At 43.1% G+C, this 21,190-nt stretch overlaps 1 protein-coding gene across 1 annotated transcript in view; it reads left to right on the forward strand.

Moving 5' to 3' along the window:
• LOC118357832 (cell surface hyaluronidase-like) overlaps positions 1-21,190 on the forward strand; it is a 74,232-nt gene that overhangs the window by 31,447 nt on the left and 21,595 nt on the right. The window contains exons 9-16 of the mRNA XM_052478592.1: positions 3,532-3,737; positions 4,993-5,062; positions 6,600-6,728; positions 8,228-8,316; positions 13,983-14,114; positions 14,507-14,542; positions 14,655-14,810; positions 19,097-19,274. Of these exons, the coding sequence (XP_052334552.1) occupies positions 3,532-3,737; positions 4,993-5,062; positions 6,600-6,728; positions 8,228-8,316; positions 13,983-14,114; positions 14,507-14,542; positions 14,655-14,810; positions 19,097-19,274 (996 nt within the window). The remainder of the gene's footprint in view (positions 1-3,531; positions 3,738-4,992; positions 5,063-6,599; positions 6,729-8,227; positions 8,317-13,982; positions 14,115-14,506; positions 14,543-14,654; positions 14,811-19,096; positions 19,275-21,190) is intronic.

The following is a 21,190-nucleotide window of genomic DNA, read 5'->3' on the forward strand; positions in this document are numbered from 1 at the left end:
AAGGACTGGTAGCGCAGCAAAATAGCCTCAATTAGCATTTCTACTTTAGCCAGCAAACCTAGCTGGCACAGCTCTCCCGCTGTGTCTCTCTGTCTCTCCCCCTCTGTGTGTGTCTCTCTGTCTCCGTCTCTCTGTCTGTCCCTCTGTCTGTCTCTCTCTCAGTCTGTCTGTGTGTCTCTTCTCTCTTTCTGGCTTTCACTCCTCTCGTGTTTGTCTGTGCCACTCTCACACACACACAGACACACATACTTTTTTCACATAGGATTTACAGAATCTTGCCTGTAAAACATTGTGGGCAATGTTTATATGACCCCCTTACAAGCAGGCCCATTTTACCACATTCTTTACCACATTCCTGCATATGCCTTTTATCCCTTCCGTGCACATGCCGGTGATGAGTGTTAGCAGTGATGTGCAGATGTGGTTGGTCTTCTATTTGAATTAATCCATTGAATTTAAACCTTCAAAAATGAATCTATTATTAATTAGTTTAGGCAGGTCCTAAGAAACACATTTTATTATATTTTCAAATGAACATAATAGCTTGTTTTGAGTTTAATTAGGTCTATGTCACAGGTCTGTGCAGCCTGCAACACTACCCCTTTAAGTCTTTTTACCTTTCTGGCTGTTCGAAGACAGTTTGAAATGTCGCCTACATGTTTTGTGCTCTTGTAGGAAGCAGTAACTCCCAATTTGCTAACCTATATCTATCTATAACTGGGCAAGTAACTCACTAACTAGCAAAGAATTTCGACAAATGTGCACACGCATTGCTCATTGCTCGGGTGAAAGACCGCTCATGCCCCCAATAGAACTCTACTTAATTTCACTCTGGCTCTGCCTACAACACAATCACAGACTCCTTCTTGAAAAGTTAGACCTGCTTTGGTTTGTTGCATTGAAAAGGGGCTGATATAATGTTGATTCGATCACAGAAAACTGTATATATATTAATATATATACAGTGGGGAGAACAAGTATTTGATACACTGCCGATTTTGCAGGTTTTCCTACTTACAAAGCATTTAGAGGTCTGTAATTCTTCTCATAGGTACACTTCAACTGTGAGAGACGGAATCTAAAACAAAAATCCAGAAAATCACATTGTATGATTTTTAAGTAATTCATTTGCATTTTATTGCATGACATATGTATTTGATCACCTACCAACAATTAAGAATTCCGGCTCTCACAGACCTTTTTCTTTAAGAAGCCTTTATTCTCCACTCATTACCTGTATTAACTGCACCTGTTTGAACTCGTGACCTGTATAAAAGACACCTGTCCACACACTCAATCAAACAGACTCCAATCTCTCCACAATGGCCAAGACTAGAGAGCTGTGTAAGGACATCAGGGATAGAATTGTAGACCTGCACAAGGCTGGGATGGGCTACAGGACAATAGGCAAGCAGCTTGGTGAGAAGTCAACTGTTGGTGCAAATATTAGAAAATGGAAGAAGTTCAAGATGACGGTCAATCACCCTCGGTGTGGAGCTCCATACAAGATCTCCCTGTTCACTCATGACTGCATGGCCAGGCACAACTCCAACACTATCATCAAGTTTGCCGATGACACAACAGTGGTAGGGCTGATTACCTTGAACGATGAGACAGCCTATAGGGAGGAGGTCAGAGACCTGACCGTGTGGTGCCAGGACAACAACCTCTCCCTCAATGTGATCAAGACAAAGGAGATGATTGTGGACCACAGGAAAAGGAGGACCGAGCACGCTCCCATTGTCATCGACAGGGCTGCAGTGGAGCAGGTTGAGAGCTTCAAGTTCCAACAAACCATCATGGTCCAAACACACCAAGACAGTTGTGAAGAGGGCTACTCCATTGAGACTGGTTGTCTCACTGCCTGGTATGGCAACTGCTCGGCCTTCGACCGCAAGGCACTATAGAGGGTAGTGCGTACGGCCTAGTTCATCACTGGGGCCAAGCTTTCTGCCATCCAGGACCTCTATACCAGGCGGATTCAGAGGACAGCCCTAAAAATTAGCAATGACTCCAGCCACCCTAGTCATAGACTGTTCTCTCCGCTACTGCACGGCAAGCGGTACCGGAGTGCCAAGTCTAGGTCCAAAAGACAGCTTCTACCCCCAAACCATAAGACTCCTGAACCTCTAACCAAATGGCTACCCAGACAATTTGCATTGCCCCCCCCCCCCTTTTATGCTGCTGGTACTCTGTTTATTATCTATGCATAGTCACTTTAATAACTCTACCTACATGTACATATTACCTCGACTAGCCGGTGCCCCCGCACTTTGACTCTGTACCGGTACCCCCTGTATATAGTCTTGCTATTGTGATTTTACTGCTCTTCTTTAGTAATTATTTGTTACTGTTTATTTTTTACTTAACACTTATTTATTTTTTTACTTTAACACTTATTATTATTTCATGTTCTTAGCTTATTATAAAATATATGTGCGTTAATTGTGATCAGGGTAGTCTAAGTGTGTCTGGTCTGTTCAATTAACAAAATAACTAGGCCTATTGATTTAATGTGCATGGTGCTGCCAGTAACATAATTAAAGTATGCCGTTCAATTATTTTATTGATCTTATTTTATTGACCTGCCTTTTGTAATGGTATATATTCAATGGATTGAATTAAAATAGATGTCGACCCACATCTAGTCTCACTTCTAAACTTGCCAGCATGTACATGGGAGATATAAAAGGCTCATCTCGACAAGGACATGGTAAAAATGGGACTGTAAGCCTCCCGAGTGCATCACAAAGCTTACTGTGCCACTAGAGATCCTGGTTCGAGTCCAGGCTCTGTCACAGCCGCCCGCGACTGGGAGACCCATGGGGCTGTGCACAATTGGCCCAGCGTCGTCAGAGTTAGGGGACAGTTTGGCCGGCGGGGATGTTCTTGTCCCATCGTGCACTAGCGACCACTGTGGCGGGCCGGACGCAATGCATCCTGACACGGTCGCCAGGTGTGCGGTGTTTCCTCCAACACATTGGTGCGGCTGGCTTCCGGGTTAAGGGGCGATGTGTCAAGAAGCAGTGCGGCTTGGCTGAATTGTGTTTCGGATGAAGCACGGCTCTCGACCTTCGCCGAGAGCCGTACGGGAGGTGCAGCGATGGGACAAGACTGTAACTACCAATTGGATACCACGAAATTGGGGAGATAATGTATATGTTTTAAATGAATTGGACTACATGAATTGGGTTTTAAACATGAGCAGGTTTCTTTTTACTGGCATCGTACCAGTAAAAGGTATATGAAAGTAAAGGGTCCTGCAGTCCAGATATCTGAGAAAAGATGTCATGAATTTATTTGAATAGTGAAAACAATTCAAATACCCATCTTCTCTGTGTCTGTGTGTGTGTGTGTGTGTGTGACAGAGAACTTGAGGACCATGTGATGCTGGTCTTTAAACAAATTAATCTAACATGCGTTGATGAAGTGAATCGACCAACATTAAGCTCCAAGCTGATTTCATGCTCTGCTCCAGTAAGAGTTTCCTCTTTACTCACCTCTCTGTAACCTTTCCCAAACATTTCCCAGGTGAAGGACACTGTAGGCTATGACACCCTGGGTCACTGTTTCTTCCTGGAGGACGGGATAGAGCAGCGGAACACGTTCTTCCACAACCTGGGTTTGGTGACCCGACCGGGAACGCTTCTGCCCACCGATCGCAATGAGACCATGTGCACCAGCATCCGAGACAAAGTGTACAAGAACTACACCCCTTCACCGAGCATGGAGTGCAAGTAAGACACAGAAGAGACTTGTCTGGCCACGGATAGAGAGAGTGAACAAGTGACAGAGGGGAATAATAGAGGAACGGAAAGCAAGTGAAGAGGCAGACATTTGAAAAGATAATGGCTCAAAATGAAAGAGTTGTAAAGTGGAGGTATACACCGAGTAGACTGACCAGGTGAACGTTATGAGCCCTTATGGATGTTACCTGTTAAAGCCATTTCAACCAGTGTAGATGCATGGGAGGAGACCCGTTAAAGAAGTTTTTTTTAAAGCCTTGAGACAATTGAGACATGGACTGCGTGTGTGTGTGCCATTCAGAGGGTGAATGAGGCAAGACAAAATAAGTGCCTTTCAACGGGGTATGGTGCCAGGCACACTGGTTTTGAGTGTGTCAAGAACTGCAACACTGGTAGGTTTTTCACGCTCAACCGTTTTCTGTGTATATCAAGAATTATCCACCATCTAAAGGACATCCAGCCAACTTGACACAACTGTGGGAAGCATTTGAGTCAACATGGGCCAGCATCCCTGTGGAGCACTTTCGACACCTTGTAGAGTGAATTGAGGCTGTTCTGAGGGCAAAAGGGGGTACAACTCAATATTCGGAAGGTGTTCCTAATGTTTTGTACACTCGTATGTGTGAGTGTGTGCGCGTGCGTGCGTGCGTAATAATATAATAATAATAATATATGCCATTTAGCTGACGCTTTTATCCAAAGCGACTTACAGTCATGTGTACATACATTCTACGTATGGGTGGTCCCGGGAATCGAACCCACTACCCTGGCGTTACAAGCGCCATGCTCTACCAACTGAGCCACAGAAGGACCATGAAGTGTATGTGCGGCTTTATTGGACAGGCCTACCGTGAGAGAAGACGGAGGGATCGTGTCCTCTATGTGAGAGTGATAGGGCTGTAGTAGTCTTGTCCCTGCAATAAGAAACTCCCCGCTGCATGGGATGTGTTTCTGGGGGAGGTTGAAAAGGAGGTCAGTTTGGGGAGCAGCAGGCGCTGTATTTGGAGGAGTGTGTATGCCCGCGTGTGAGTTGGCAGACCTGTCCCCGTACAGGATTTATGTGGGAGAGGTGGATTATTCCATGGATAACAGGAGTCAGGGTTCTGTTTCTGCTTCATATTAAATTCATATATCCTGATACTAACAATCAGTCACGCCTGGAGACACCTTCTTTAATGCCCCTCCTCCTCCCTGTGTGTGTGTGTGTGTGTGTGCGTGTGTCTTGGTGTGCTTGCGTTTGTTCTAGGGCAGTGTCTACGTTTTGGATCGCCAACCCCAATAATAACCTCATAAGCAACGCTGCTGCTGGCTCCCAGGTAAGACTACAATGATGTACGCTAACCCACCAAAGCAACCACTGTTTAATGAATGAATAGCAAATTTGCAGGGGACTGATGATGTTTATCTGGTACGGTTCTATTGCTCCCCTCATCTCAGACATCAGTCATTAAAATGTTGATCTAATGGATGATCAGTCCTTGTAACCGTAGCTCTGTCTATGAATTCTAGCGGTTATGTATCTCTAGGCCATCGCTCAGCCGTTTATGGCATTTGGTTTTTATTTATTTTTATTTATTACGAACTGCAGCTTTATGGTTTAGCAACTCATTCGGATATAAAAGTGTGGCTTACCGGTTCATCTCATGTGATCTGGGGAGATATTGTCTTCCTACTCTTACATCAACAGCAATAAATGATGACTTGAACTGGGGGGGTAAAGTTGAACATCGTTACCCTACTGCTCAAGTTCAGGCACAATTGTGTCAATGTGTAAGCGCAGTACTCAATGACAGTCTTAGTGCTCAAGGATCATTATTTTTTCTTCACCTCATTGTCAGAGCCACATTATTGTCCCCCACAATGAAATTCAAATGAAATGTTATTTGTCACGTGCCGAATACAACAGTCAGATTATATGCAACGCAGGACACGCTAGATAATATCTAGTAATATCATCAACCATGTGTACTTAACTAGTGATTATGATTGATTGTTTTTTATAAGATAAGTTTAATGCTAGCTAGCAACTTACCTTGGCTTACGGCATTCGTGTAACAGGCAGTGCAACGAGAGAGAGAGGCAGGTCGTTATTGCGTTGGACTAGTTAACTGTAAGGTTGCAAGATCCCCCGAGCTGACAAGGTGAAAATCTGTCGTTCTGCCCCTGAACGAGGCAATTAACCCACCGTTCCTAGGCCATCATTGAAAATAAGAATGTGTTCTTAACTGACTTGCCTATTTAAATAAAGGTCTAAAAAAATTAAATGGCAAATCGGCGCCCAAAAATACCGATTTCCGATTGTTATGAAAACTTGAAATCGGCCCTAATTAATCGGCCATTCCGATTAATCGGTCGACCTCTACTCTGTTAGTGCCTTGCGGTCGGAGGCCGAGCATACCAGGCATGGATGCAACCAATCAGGATGCTTTCGATGGTGCAGCTGTAGTACCTTTTGAGGATCTGAAGACCCATGACAAATCTTTTCAGTCTCCTGAAGGGGAATAGGTTTTGTCGTGCCCTCTTCACGACTGTCTTGGTGTGCTTGGACCGTATTAGTTTGTTGGTGATGTGGACACCAAGGAACTTGAAGCTCTCAACCTGCTCCAGGAGTCACATGTGATATCTCAGACTCCAATTGAGGAGTCACGTGATATCTCAGACACCATTGGCCCGATTTTGACACAACTTGGGTGAATGATGCCAAAGACATCTGACATTTACAAAATTACACTGATTGGCTGAAGGAGGGGGGCGCTGCGTCATTCGTAGGGGACGACATGTTTACTGTTGCCTTGTTTTGTCCTTCTCCTTTTTCTCCCTTCTCTGCCACCCCTCCCTCATGTCATCCTAAAGGATGCTGGGATATGGTATGTGTTCCACAGCTCTTCCACAGGGGACTCTCATGGGCTGGTTCCAGAGACCCGGGCAGAGCTGACCCCTCTGGGGATCTTCTACAACAACCGGGTGCATTCCAACTTTAAGGTACCACTCACTGGCAGCACTGTGTGAAAGACAAACACACTGCGGTTCTATGTGGCTTAGCTGGTAAAAGCATGGCGCTGGCAGCGCCAAGGTCTTGGTGTTCAATTCCTGCAGGGATCACATATACAGTTGAAGTCGGAAGTTTACATACACCTTAGCCAAATACATTTAAACTCAGTTTTTCACAATTCCTGACATTTAATCCTAGTAAAAATTCCCTGTTTTAGGTCAAACCGTAGTCTGGCTTTTTTATGGCGGTTTTGGAGCAATGCCTTCTGCCTTGCTGAGCTGCCTTTTCAGGTTATGTCGTAATAGGACTCGTTTTACTGTGGATATAAATACTTTTGTACCTGTTTCCTCCAGCATTTTCACAAGGTCCTTTGCTGTTGTTCTGGGATTGATTTGCACGTTTTGCACCAAAGTACGTTCATCTCTAGGAGACAGAACTCCTTCCTGAGTGGTATGACGGCTGCGTGGTCCCATGGTGTTTATACTTGCGTACTATTGTTTGTCCATATGAACGTGGTACCTTCAGGCATTTGGAAATTGCTCCCAAGGATGAACCAGACTTGTGGAGGTCTACAATTTTATTTTCTGTGGTCTTGACTGGTATCTTTTGATTTTCCCATGATGTCAACAAAGAGGCACTGAGTTTGAAGGTAGGCCTCGAAATACATCCAACTGGACACCTCTAATTGACTCAAATGATGTCAATTAGCCTATCAGAAGCTTCTAAAGCCATGACATTTTCTGGAATTTTCCAAACTGTTTATTAAAGGCACAGTCAACTTAGTGTATGTAAACTTCTGACCCACTGGAATGGTGATACACTGAAATAATCTGTCTGTAAACAATTGTTTGTAAAATTACTTGTGTCATGCACAAAGTAGGTGTCTTAACCGACTTGCCAAAACTATAGTTTGTTAACAAGAAATTTGTGGAGTTGTTGAAAATCGAGTTTTAATGACTCTAACCTAAGTGTATGTAAACTTCTGACTTCAACTGTACATACTAGTAAGAGCGCTTCCAATTGTCTGATTTCATACAGTTTTCCAGCTCTTACTCAAAGCCACAAAACTTACACGCTCACACACTTACCTCACTCGCCACATAAGTGTGCACACACAGACATGCATGCACACACTAGCCTTTACAATAGGCCTCTGTTTCTCTGGCTCAATAAATTAGGTCAGGTGAACTGAGAGCCCTTGTCCACTGATCAGAAGTGCCTGTCTCATAAGGAGTGTGCTTACAGTCTCAAGACTATGCTCCAATTATATACCCCTGGTAATGCTGTCTCGTTGCATTGCATTCACACTTGAACTGCATATACAAACACCCTTAAACCCCAGACATATGGCAATTCACAGAGCTGCTACTGTTAAACTCAAGTGTAAAACTGACTCTATGGGGGGGGGGGGGGGTTCTGTTTGGCTGACAAACAAATGCATTGTGCCGTACTTGTGACAGTGGTTCCCATACCGGTTTGTGTTACCCAGGCTGGGCTCTTCATTGATAAAGGTGTAAAGACCACCAACGCAAGTGCTGCAGACCCCCGGGAGTACCTATGTCTGGACAACAATGCCAGGTAAGCACAGGTTAAACTACATCATATTTAGAACACAGCTGAGCAAATTTTACAAAATGGACGAGCTGGTCATGTATTCTCTGTGCTGGCTACACGGACTAATTTACATGAAAGGATAAACCATTTGGCGTGGTGGAGAGACCATGAAATTGCTCTGGCGCAAAGAGAGAAAATGCACACATGCGGAATTACACTTATTTGACATAGTGATATATTAGAGACCTGTTTATTTGTTCAAATGTGAAACTATGCCCTGGTATTACAAGAGACCGGCGCTCCAGGGCTCGAAAGTGCGACAAAATATACTGAACAAAGATATAAACGCAACATGTAAAGTGTTGGTTTCATGAGCTGAAATAAAAGATCCCAGAAATGTTATACAAAAATGATATTTTGTGCAAAAATGTGTTTACATCCCTGTTAGTGAGCATTTCTCCTTTGCCAAGATAATCCACCCACTTGACAGGTGGCACATCAAGAAGCTGATTTAACTTCTTGGTGCACCCATCCCGTTAGCGGGATCATTTTCGTCAACATCCTCTGAATTGCAGAGCGCCAAATATACTAAAATATTTAATTTTCATGAAATCACAAGTGCAATATAGTAAAAGACAGCTTAGCTTGTTGTTAATCCATCCGCCTGGCGTGTCAGATTTAAAAAAACTTTTTGGCGAAAGCTATCCAAGCGTTTATGTTCGGACATCTCTCTCAGCAGACAAAACATTATAAACAGCTAGCAGCAAAGTAGATTGGTCACAAAAGTCAGAAAGCAATAAAATGATCACTTACCTTTGATGAGCTTCGGATTTTTGCCCTCATGAGACTCCCAGTTACACAATAAATGTTCATTTTGTTCCATAAAGATTATTTTTAAATCCAAAAACCTCCATTTGGTTGGCGCGTTATGTTCAGAAATCCACAGGCTCGAGCGGTCACGACGGGGCAGACGGAAATTCCAAATAGTATCCGTAAAGTTCGTAGAAACATGTCAAACGTTTTTTATAATCAATCCTCAGGTTGTTTTTACAATAAATAATTTATAATATTTCAACCGGACCGTAGCTTTTTCAATAGGAGTGAGAGAGAAAACGTCTGCTCCAAGCTGCTCACGCATGCAAAACTCTGCTGGCACCCAGCCATCCAATGACGCGATGTGATCTTTCTCACTCCTTTTTCAGAATAAAAGCCTGAAACTATGTCTAAAGACTGTTCACGCCATGTGGAAGCCATAGGGAAAGGAATTTGGTTGATATCCCTTTAAATGAAGGGAAGGCATGCCAAGGAACAGAGAGGTTTCAGGAAAAACAGTACTTCCTGGTTGGATTTTCCTCAGGTTTTCGCCTGCAATATCAGTTATGTTATACTCACAAACAATATTTTGACAGTTTTGGAAACTTTAGAGTGTTTTCTATCCTGATCTGACAATTATATGCATATTCTAGATTCTGGGCCTGAGAAATAGGCAGTTTCATTTGGGTACATATTTCATCTAACATCAAAATACTGCCCCATACACTTTAACAGAGGTTAAACAACATGATCATTACACAGGTGCACCTTGTTCTGGGGACAATAAAACACCATTCTGAAATGTGCAATACTGTCACACAACACAATGCCACAGATGTCTCAATTTTGAGCGAGCACACAATTGGCATGCTGACTGCAGGAATGTCCAACAGAGCTGTTGCCAGAGAATTGAATGTTCATTTCTCTATCATAAGGCGCCTCCAACGTTGTTTTATAGAATTTGATTGTATGTTCAACCGGCCTCATAACCGCAGACCATGTGTAACCACTCCAGCCCATAACCGCCACACCAGGCTTCTTCACTTGCGGGATCATCTGGACCAGCCACCTGGACAGTTGATGAGTATTTCCATCTGTAAAAAAAAGCCCTTTTTGTGGGGAAAAACTCATTCTGATTCGCTGGGCCTGGCTCCTCAGTGGGTGGGCCTATATGCAGTCTCAGGCCCACCCATGGTTGTGACCCTGCCCAGCCATGTGACATCCATAGATCAAATGTTATTGGTCACATAACATATTTAGAAGATGTTATTGCAGGTGTAGTGAAATGCTTTTGTTCCTATCTCCAACAGTGCAGTAGTTCCTAAAAACGATTCACACATCGTAGTTCCTAAAAACGATACACACATCTAAAAGTAAAATTATGGAATTAAGAAATAGTGGCATTGACTAAAATACAGTAGAATAGAATATGGCTATTTAACAGGCTGATGGCCTTGAGTTAGAAGCTGTTTTTCAGTCTCTCGGTCCCAGCTTTGATGCACCTGTACGGATCTCACCTTCTGGATGTTAAGTGGGATGAACAGGCCGTGGCTCGTGTGGTTGATGTCCTTGATGATCTTGTTGGCCTTCATGTGACATTGGGTGCTGTAGGTGTTCTGGAGGGCAGGTAGTTTGCCCCCGGTGATGCGTTTGGCAGGCCGCACAACCTTCTGGAGAGCCTTGCGGTTGTGGGCAGTGCAGTTGCCGTACCAGGCGGTGATACAGCCCGACAGGATGCTCTCAATTGTGCATCTGTAAAGGTTTGTGGGTTTTAGGGGCCAAGCCACATTTCTACAGACTCCTGAGGTTGAAGAGGCGCTGCCTTTTTCACCACACTGTCTGTGTGGGTGGACCATTTCAGATCGTCAATGATGTGTATGCTGAGGAACCTGAAGCATTCCACCTTCTCCACTGTGTTCCTGTAGATGTGGATAGGGGCATGCTCCCTCTGTTGTTTCCTGAAGTCCACGATCAGCTCCTTTGTTTTGTTGACGTTGAGTTAGATGTTATTTTCCTGGCACCACACACCCAGGGCCCTAACCTCCTCCCTGTAGCCTGTTTTGTCATTGTTGGTAACCAGGCCTACTACTATTGTGTCATCTTCAAACTTGTGGCCACGAAGTCATGGGTGAACAGGGAGTACAGAAGGGTGCTGAGCATGCACCCTTATGGGGCCCCTGTGTTGAGGATCATATAAGTGGAGGTGTTGTTTCCTACCTTCACCACCTGGGGGTGGCCCGTCAGGAAGTCCAGGACCCAGTTGCACAGTGCGGGGTTCAGACCCATGGCCCCAAGCTTAATGATGAGCTTGGCGGGTACTATGGTGTTGAATGCTGAGCTATAGTCAATTAACAGCATTCTTACATAGCTATTCCTCTTGCTTAAAGCTAGTGAGGGAGATATGGGTCTCAAGCTTCAGTGATTTTTGCAGTTCGTTCCAGTCATTGGCAGCAGAGAACTGGAAGGAAAGGCGACCAAAGGAGGAATTGGCTTTGGGAGTGACCAGTGAGCTATACCTGCTGGAGTGCGTGCTACGAGTGGGTGCTGCTATGGTGACCAGTGAGCTGAGATAAGGCGGGGCTTATCTTAGAGACTTGTAGATAACCTGTAGCCAGTGGGTTTGGCGACGAGTATGAAGCGAGGGCCAACCAACGACTGCGTACAGGTCGCAGTGGTGGGTAGTAGCTTTGGTGACAAAATGGATGGCACTGTGATAGACTGCATCCAATTTGTTGAGTAGATTGTTGAAGGCTATTTTATAGATGACATATCCGAAGTCGAGGATCGGTAGGATGGTCAATTTTACGAGGGTAAGTTTGGCAGCATGAGTGAAGGATGCTTTGTCGCGATATAGGAAGCCGATTCTAGATTTCATTTTGGATTGGAGATGCATAATGTGAGTCTGGAAGGAGAGTTTACAGTCTAACCAGACACCTAGGTATTTGTCCACGTATTCTAAGTCAGAGCCGTCCATAGTGATTAGGGACAGGCGGGCAGGTGCAGGCAGTGATTGATTGAATAGCATGCATTTAGTTTTACTTGCATTTAACCACTCTCGGATATGTGGGACGGTAGCGTCCCACCTGGCCAACATCCAGTGAAAATGCAGAGCGCCAAATTCAAATAAATTATTATAAAAATTTAACTTTGATGAAATCACTCATTCAAGATACCAAATTAAAGCTACACTTGTTGTGAATCCAGCCAACATGTCAGATTTCAAAAATGCTTTATGGCGACAGCAAACGATGCAAAGAAAGAAAAGCATATTTCAACCATGCAGGCGCGACACAAAACGCAGAAATAAAAATATAATTCATGCCTTACCTTTGACGAGCTTCTTCTTTTGGCACTCCAATATGTCCCAGAAACATCACAAATGGTCCTTTTGTTCAATTCATTCCGTCGATATAAATCCAAAATGTCCATTTATTTGGCGCGTTTGATCCAGAAAAACACTGATTGATGAAAATACAAGTTTTATGCATGGAACTTTAGATACACTTCTCCGTAATGCAACCGCTGTGTCAGATTTCAAAAAAGCTTTACGGAAAAAGCGCTCAGAGAACAAATACAAATATCCGCCATGTTGGAGTCAGTTGTCAGAAATAACATTAGAAATATTCACTTACCTTTGATGATCATCATCAGAATGCACTCCCAGGAATCCCAGTTCCACAATAAATGTTTGATTTGTTCGATAATATCCATCATTTATGTCCACTTTTGTTAGCGCGTTTGGTAAACAAATCAAAACTCACGGAGCGCGTTCACTAGTTGCAGACAAAATGTCGAATAGTTCTGTTACAGACCGTTGAAACTTGTCAAACGATGTATGGAATCAATCTTTAGGATGTTTTTAACATACATCTTCAATAATATTCCAACCGGAGAATTCCTTTGTCTTCAGAAAAGCAAAGGAACGGGAGATACCTCTCATGTGAAATGCATGTGACCAGCGTGCATTTCAGACCCCCTTCATAGTAGAAGCCTCAAACAAGTTTCTAAAGACGGTTGACATCTAGTGGAAGCCTTAGGAAGTGCAACATGACCAATATCCCACTGTAACTTCAATAGGGGCTGAGTTGAAAATCGACCCAACCTCAGATTTCCCACTTCCTGGTTGGATTTTTTCTCAGGTTTTTGCCTGCCATATGAGTTCTGTTATAGTCACAGACATCATTCAAAGAATTTTAGAAACTTCAGAGTGTTTTCTATCCAAATATACTAATAATATGCATATCTTAGCTTCTAGGCCTAAGTAGCAGGCAGTTTACTCTGGGCACCTTATTCATCCAAGCTACTCAATACTGCTCCCAAGCCATATGCCATCATCATGATTCTTTGTTAAGCAAAATCTTCTGTGTATAAAATTCTAATGATGACGTTAGCTTGTCTACAAATGGTCTGAGGCATTCGTTAGATGAATTAGTCTTTTTTTGTTAAGATGGTTTTGGGAAACCGTTCAGAGATTTCCCAAGGTTCTTACAATGATCTTAGCCTTAAGATGCTTTTGGGAAACCAGCCCTGTACTGTACTTGGAAAGTCTGTACTGGTCTGTACTGTACTTGGATAGTCTGTACGGTACTTGTACTGTAGCCTGGAGGGTCTGGCAGGTTTTTGTTTACAGAGAAAACAAGGCTCCACAGATAGTTTATACTCTGCAGCAGTCTATCCAAATACAAGCCTTGGATTCAACAGATGGAAAATAGCTTAGGCCCTCCTCCAAGACCACTGCCTACGCTGTGTGTGTGTGTGTCTAGGTGAGTTTGTGTGTATCGTGTTTGTCTGTGGCTATTTGAAAGAGTGCTGCGTGTCAGAGAGAGATTAAAAGTGTGTGTGTTTCTATACTCATATTACATATGGGTCCATTTCAGGTTCCGTCCACATGAGAATGCAGACCCAAACCGGCCGCGGGTGGCTGCTCTCATCGACACACTCATCGCCTTCAAGAACAATGACCTCGGAGCCTGGATACGTGGCGGTGACATCACCATTCAGAACTCTGGGTGAGTGCTGGGATGTCAACACATTGAGCCCATGATGAATGCACTTACATTCATCATTGTTCATCAATGTCCTGTGCAGAAGTCATATCATGGGTTGTCTCTTAGGTTTGCTGTATGATTGGCACAGAGTTAAGTGTATCAAATGTTACCCAGGAGTTACCGTAGCAACTTGCATTACAATCAGAGGTTAGCATGCTATGCTAACATGTAAACAAGCAGCCAACTGTGTGTAACCTATCATTGGGCTATGTGTAGCCTATTAGCATGTTGCTAATAGTTCATTTGGTTCCTATTTCTCAGTCCACAAGGCCGTAGATGACAGTGAACCAGTGACTCCTCCATTGCTGGGCTTTCCCCATAATTACTGATGCATTTATTCTCTCTGGTTATAGATTTGCAGACAATGGGGTGGGACTCTCCTTTGCGAGGTATGTACCAATGCTCCTGTGTATGTTTCTACATCTATGCATACCCCCCCCCCCCCCCACACACACACACATTTGCTCAAAAACATATCCCCTGCCTGTTGTCTTCCGTTAGTGACGGTAGCTACCCTAAGGATGAGGGCTCCAGTCAGGAGGTGACCCAGTCTCTGTTTGTTGGAGAAAGCCGCAACCGCGGCTCCAACGGAGGCCAGAACAAGTACTGGGGCCAGGGAGGAGCAGATGGCAAGATGAGGACACTGCCCAGGAACAGGTGTGTGTGTAATAAAAAACATAGTATTCGAAAGGGGGTGAACAAGTGTGTTGCTCTTGGAAGGGAAGTACTACTTCCTGTAAAAGGATGAATGGTTTTGCTGTGTCACATCCTGTGTTTCCTTTTAAACAATTTACTAGATCCGTGTAGTAAGCCTTATATGAGACTAAAGGGGGGGGGAATCCTGTGTTGGAAATAGAGGTTGACCGATTAATCGGCATAGCCGTTTAATTAGGGCCGATTTCAAGTTTTCATAACAATCGGTAGTCTGCATTTTTGGATGCCGATTATAGAGAGAAATAGTTGACGCGTCATAATAACTACAACCTAAAACTTCTTACCTGGGAATATTGAAGACTCATGTTAAAAGGAACCACCAGCTTTCATATGTTCTCATGTTCTGAGCAAGAAACGTAAACGTTAGCTTTTTTACGTGGCACATATTGCACTTTTACTTTCTTCTCCAACACTGTGTTTTTGCGTTATTTAAACCAAACTGAACATGTTTCATTATTTATTTGATACTAAGTAGATAAAATAAGTGTTAATTCAGTATTGTTGTAATTGTCATTATTTTATGTAAATAAATTAATCGGACGATTAATCGGCATCGGCTTTTTTTTGGTCCTCCAATAATCGGTATCGGCGTTGAAAAATCATAATTGGTCGACCTCTACTTAGAAATCAATCACCAATCAAAGTCTGAGAAAATGTAAGTCAGTCACGGATGACAGTTGCGCAGGAGTACTCAGATCAGGGACATGGAGCATGCTGTCAGCCACCCAACCACAGTCAGAGAGACGGCCCTCATGGTCGTGTTCATTAAAGGGGCAATACACAGTTGCTACATCAATTTTGGGACTTGAATAATATACAGTGCTTCCAGAAAGTATTCATGCCCCTTGACTTATTCCACATTTTGTTGTGTTACAGCCTGAAATCAAAATGAATTTAAAAAAGTTTCCCCCATCTAAAAAAATGTCTTCCCCATGCAATACCCCATAATGACAATGTGAAAACATATACAGTTGGGCAAAAAAAGATTTAGTCAGCCACCAATTGTGCAAGTTCTCCCACTTAAAAATATGAGAGGCCTGTAATTTTCATCATAGGTACACTTCAACTATGACAGACAAAATGAGGGAAAAGAATCCAGAAAATCACATTGTAGGATTTTTAATGAATTTATTTGCAAATTATGGTGGAAAATAAGTATCCTTTAGAAAATGTGTGGGCAGAACTGAAAAAGCGTGTGCGAGTAAGGAGGCCAACAAACCTGACTCAGTTACACCAGCTCTGTCAGAAGGAATGGGCCAAAATTCACCCAAGTTATTGTGGGAAGCTTGTGGAAGGCTACCTGAAACATTTGTCCCAAGTTAAACAATGTAAAGGCAATGCTACCAAATACTAATAGTGTATGTAAACTTCTGACCCACTGGGAATGTGATGAAAGAAATAAAAGCTTAAATAAATCCTTCTCTCTACTATTATTCTGACATTTCACATTCTTAAAATATAGTGGTGATCATAACTGACCTAAGACAGGGAATTTTTACTAGGATTAAATTTCAATTGGAATTGTGAACAATTGAGTTTAATTCTATTTGGCTAAGATTTATGTAATCTTCTGACATCAACTGTGTATATATTTTTTCTTCTCACATGTATTTAAAATGAATTGCAGAAATATCTAATTTACATATGTATTCACACCCCTGAGTCAATACTTTGTAGAAACACATTTGGCAGTGATTACAGCTCTGAGTCTTTCCACACCTGGATTGTGCAACATTTACCCTTTTATTTATTTTTTACTCAAAATTCTTCAAGCTCTGTCAAATTGGTTGTTGATCATAGCTGGACAAACATTTGCAGGTATTGCCATAGATTTTCAATAAGATTTGTCGAAACTGTAACTCGGCCACTCATGAACATTCACTGTCTTCTTGGTAAGGAACTCCAGTGTAGATTTGGCCTTGTGTTTTAAGTTATTTTCCTGCTGAAAGGTGAAGTCATCTTCCAGTGTCTGGCGGAAAGCAAATAACCAGCTCCATTCTGTTTATTTTTATCTTGAAAAACTCCCCAGTCCTTAACCATTACAAGCATACCCATAACATGATGCAGTCACCACTCTGCTTGGAAATATGGAGAGTGATAATGTATTGGATTTGCCCAAAACATAATAATTTGTATTCAGGCCAAAAAGTGAATTTGCTTTGCCACATGTTTGTGCATTATTACTTTAGTGCCTTGTTGCAAACAGGATGCATATTTTAGATTAGGCTTGCCATAACAAAGGGGTTGAATACTTATTGATTGAAGACATTTCAGATTTGAATTTTTAGGTAAATTGTACAAGTAAAAAAAAAACATAATTCCACTGTGACATTGGAGGGTTTTATGTGTAGGCCAGTGACAAAAATCTAAATTTAATACATTTTAAAATCACACTGTAACACAACAAATTGTGAGAAGTCAAGGGATGTGAATACGTTTTGAAGGCACTGTATACCCATTGATTCTTGAAGAATATAACTTATAAATGCCTCATGAGCTTATTAAAATTAAAGTAAAATTATATATTTTTAAAAACACTAGGCTCAAAACATGATTAAAACTGTAATTTGGATGGTCAGTCCTTGCATCCACAGCTCTGTCTATGAATTTGAAAGTTTCCCCATCCCTCAGCTCTTTACCTAAACAAGGGTGGGTGGTATCTTTGGTTTCAACTGCCGATTGCCACTTTAAGGCATGCAACGGGAAAAGGTATTCAAACATTTTGTAGTAAAAAAATCAAACTAGTATTTCGCCTGGTAGTAGGAGAGAGGCGCTTCAGAGAGAGAGGCCGTTTCACCGGCCGAGGGAGAGTCCGCTAATCCAAAAGCGATATAGTGAGGTTCATCCAAAGTAGATAGTTTCCAGAGGCAATAATCAGAGGCGGCATGGGCACAGGATACGAGAGGAAGAGTCAACAATAAGACGGCAATCTGAGGAAGGCTCCAGGCAGATGGCAATGATCACAACAGCACAGTCAGTCAGCTAATGTAGCATGCTAGTACTAAGCTAAGGTTGAAAAAACTTGTAGCCTACTATATAGAAAGCAGGACAAAAAGTTGACCAAACTAATTGGAGGATGAAAAACAAACAGAACAGATGAGTTACTAACCAATTAGAACAGGCAGGAAAGATTTTCCACATTCCTTTTGAGCCAGAGGCAAGCCTGCTGGTGCAGGAGAAGCCAGAGCTGCCTTGACTGGAGCAGCCGAGCAGGATCATGCGGGCCTCCACGTGTGGGGAATCTGATTGGTTGTTTACATCACACCTCCTCGTGATTAGAGGATTGTAGCTCACCAATGCCAACACTTGGTCTACATGGCTAGTGGCTAACGTTAGCCTGTTTGAGCTAGCTAACACAGAGTATATTCTCCGTATGACTTTGAGAAATAGTGCATTGTGAGTAGTTAAGAAGATATCTGAAGATAAGTTAGTAAATATTTTTTACAAAAATAACAAAAAACAACCATGTTTGTAGTTATAGGCAACCAGATTGTGACTGCAACACATTTGTTAAATCTTTGACCACACTGTGTTGTTACTTTGTGAGTATAAACACATGCTTCCTGCCCTTTAACCAAACTACAATTTATAAATTAATTATAGAGAATTTATAAAGTGTGCATAAGCACTACGTAAATGCCTTTCAAATTATTTATACTACATGAAGGGTGATTAAAAAAAAGGTCATAATATCTGGTGCCAAACCTGGCATGTCCCCTTTGCCACCCTTTATATAGCAGGACATTTCAAGGGTTTATTAAGGCTTAGAAGTTGTTGTTCATTTAAAGTGGTCGCTCTGGTCATGCTCGCCTGTGGCCACTACCTCCTCCGGAGGTCACAAAAACGTGGGAACAGCTAATTGCAGCGTGCTCTAATTTCTCAGATGACGCCCTTGTTTTTGACGTCCCTGTTACCCCTCTCTGGGATTAATGGGCCTTTTTAGACACTTCCTGACGACCCTGTAACTGCTAGATGTTTGTGTTGTTGTCGCCGCCGCTGATGACGTCACAGACAGGATTTTCCCAGAGAGGGACACAACAATGTTCTCACTTTGATATCCTTTTGTTATCGAGTTAGACAACAAGCTGATAATCCTAGCAATAGGCCTAATGTTTCTCTCCAGTGTTTTCAATAGCTATACATGACATGTAGGTTGTCAGCTGATTAATTCGGGAAGGTCATTTTGAAGTTCATGTGTGTTGTGTGACTCTCGCGCTTATTTTTCCAAGGACATTCCCGATCCGTGGCTTCCAGATCTACGATGGTCCTGTTCGGCTCACCCAGAGCACTTTCCGAAATTATGTCCCGACGACGGAGCGCTTCGCCAGCGCAGTGGGCTTCAACCTGAAGAACACCTGGCAGCTCACGCCCCGCAACAACCTGTCCAAGCTCAGCTTCCGGCCCAATGTGAGTAGCTAGCACACCACTCCACCTTTCATCCTAGAAGTGGGCACTCATTCACCACCCCTCGTGCATAGAAAAGCATTGGATTGGTGCAAGCAAGGTGGTGCCATATTGTTTATGCCATATTCCTTACACCAGTGAGTCCTTTTATATACGAGGGGGAGTGTATGAGTGCACACTTTGGGAGAAAGGCCATTGTTCTACCCCTTCTTTCAAATACTGACAGAATAATGATGTTATGAAATACACAGTACCAGTCAAAAGTTTGGAGACACCTACTCATTTCAGGGATTTTCTTTATTTTTACTGTTTTCTACGTTGTAGATTAAAAGTGAAGACATCAAACTATGAAATTACACATATGGAATCATGTAGTAACCAAAAACTTGTTAAGCAAATCTAAATACACTGCTCAAAAAAATAAGGGGAACACTTAAACAACAGAATGTGACTCCAAGTCAATCACACTTCTGTGAAATCAAACTGTCCAATTAGGAAGCAACACTGATTGACAATAAATTTCACATGCTGTTGTGCAAATGGAATAGACAACAGGTGGAAATTACAGGCAATTAGCAAGACACCCCCAATAAAGGAGTGGTTCTGCAGGTGGTGACCACAGACCACTTCTCAGTTCCTATGCTTCCTGGCTGATGTTTTGGTCACTTTTGAATGCTGGCGGTGCTTTCACTCTAGTGGTAGCATGAGACAGAGTCTACAACCCACACAAGTGGCTCAGGTAGTGCAGCTCATCCAGGATGGCACATCAATGCGAGCTGTGGCAAGAAGGTTTGCTGTGTCTATCAGCGTAGTGTCCAGAGCATGGAGGCGCTACCAGGAGACAGGCCAGTACATCAGGAGACGTGGTGGAGGCTGTAGGAGGGCAACAACCCAGCAGCAGGACCACTACCTCCACCTTTGTGGAAGAAGGAGGAGCACTGCCAGAACCCTGCAAAATGACCTCCAGCTGGCCACAAATGTGCATGTGTCTGCTCAAATGGTCAGAAACAGACCCCATGAGGGTGGTATGAGGGCCCGACGTCCACAGGTGGGGGTTGTGCTTACAGCCCAACACCGTGCAGGACATTTGGCATTTGCCAGAGAACACCAAGATTGGCAAATTCGCCACTGTGCTCTTCACAGATGAAAGCAGGTTCACACTGAGCACATGTGACAGACGTGACAGTCTGGAGACGCCGTGGAGAACGTTCTGCTGCCTGCAACATCCTCCAGCATGACCAGTTTGGCGGTGGGTCAGTCATGGTGTGGGGTGGCATTTCTTTGGGGGGCCGCACAGCCCTCCATGTGCTCGCCAGAGGTAGCCTGACTGCATTAGGTACCGAGATGAGATCCTCAGACCCCTTGTGAGACCATATGCAATGCTAGACCTCATGTTCCTGGAGTGTGTCAGCAGTTCCTGCAAAAGGAAGGCATTGATGCTATGGACTGGCCCGCCCGTTCCCCAGACCTGAATCCAATTGAGCACATCTGGGACATCATGTCTCGCTCCATCCACCAACGCCACGTTGCACCACAGGTCTGGGAGGAGATCCCTAAGGAGACCATCCGCCTCCTCATCAGGAGCATGCCCAGGCGTTGTAGGGAGGTCATACAGGCACGTTGAGACAACACACACTACTGAGCCTCATTTTGACTTGTTTTAAGGACATTACATCAAAGTTGGATCAGCCTGCAGTGTGGTTTTCCACTTTCATTTTGAGTGTGACTCCAAATCCAGACCTCCATGGGTTGATAAATTTGATTTCCATTTATAATTTTTGTGTGATTTTGTTGTCAGCACATTCAGCTATGTAAAGAAAAAAGTATTTAATAAGAATATTTCATTCATTCAGATCTAGGATGTGTTATTTTAGTGTTCCCTTTATTTTTTTGAGCAGTGTATACATTTGACATTCTCA

This window comes from Oncorhynchus keta, chromosome 25, assembly GCF_023373465.1.
Source record: "Oncorhynchus keta strain PuntledgeMale-10-30-2019 chromosome 25, Oket_V2, whole genome shotgun sequence".
NCBI classification, from domain to species: domain Eukaryota; kingdom Metazoa; phylum Chordata; class Actinopteri; order Salmoniformes; family Salmonidae; genus Oncorhynchus; species Oncorhynchus keta.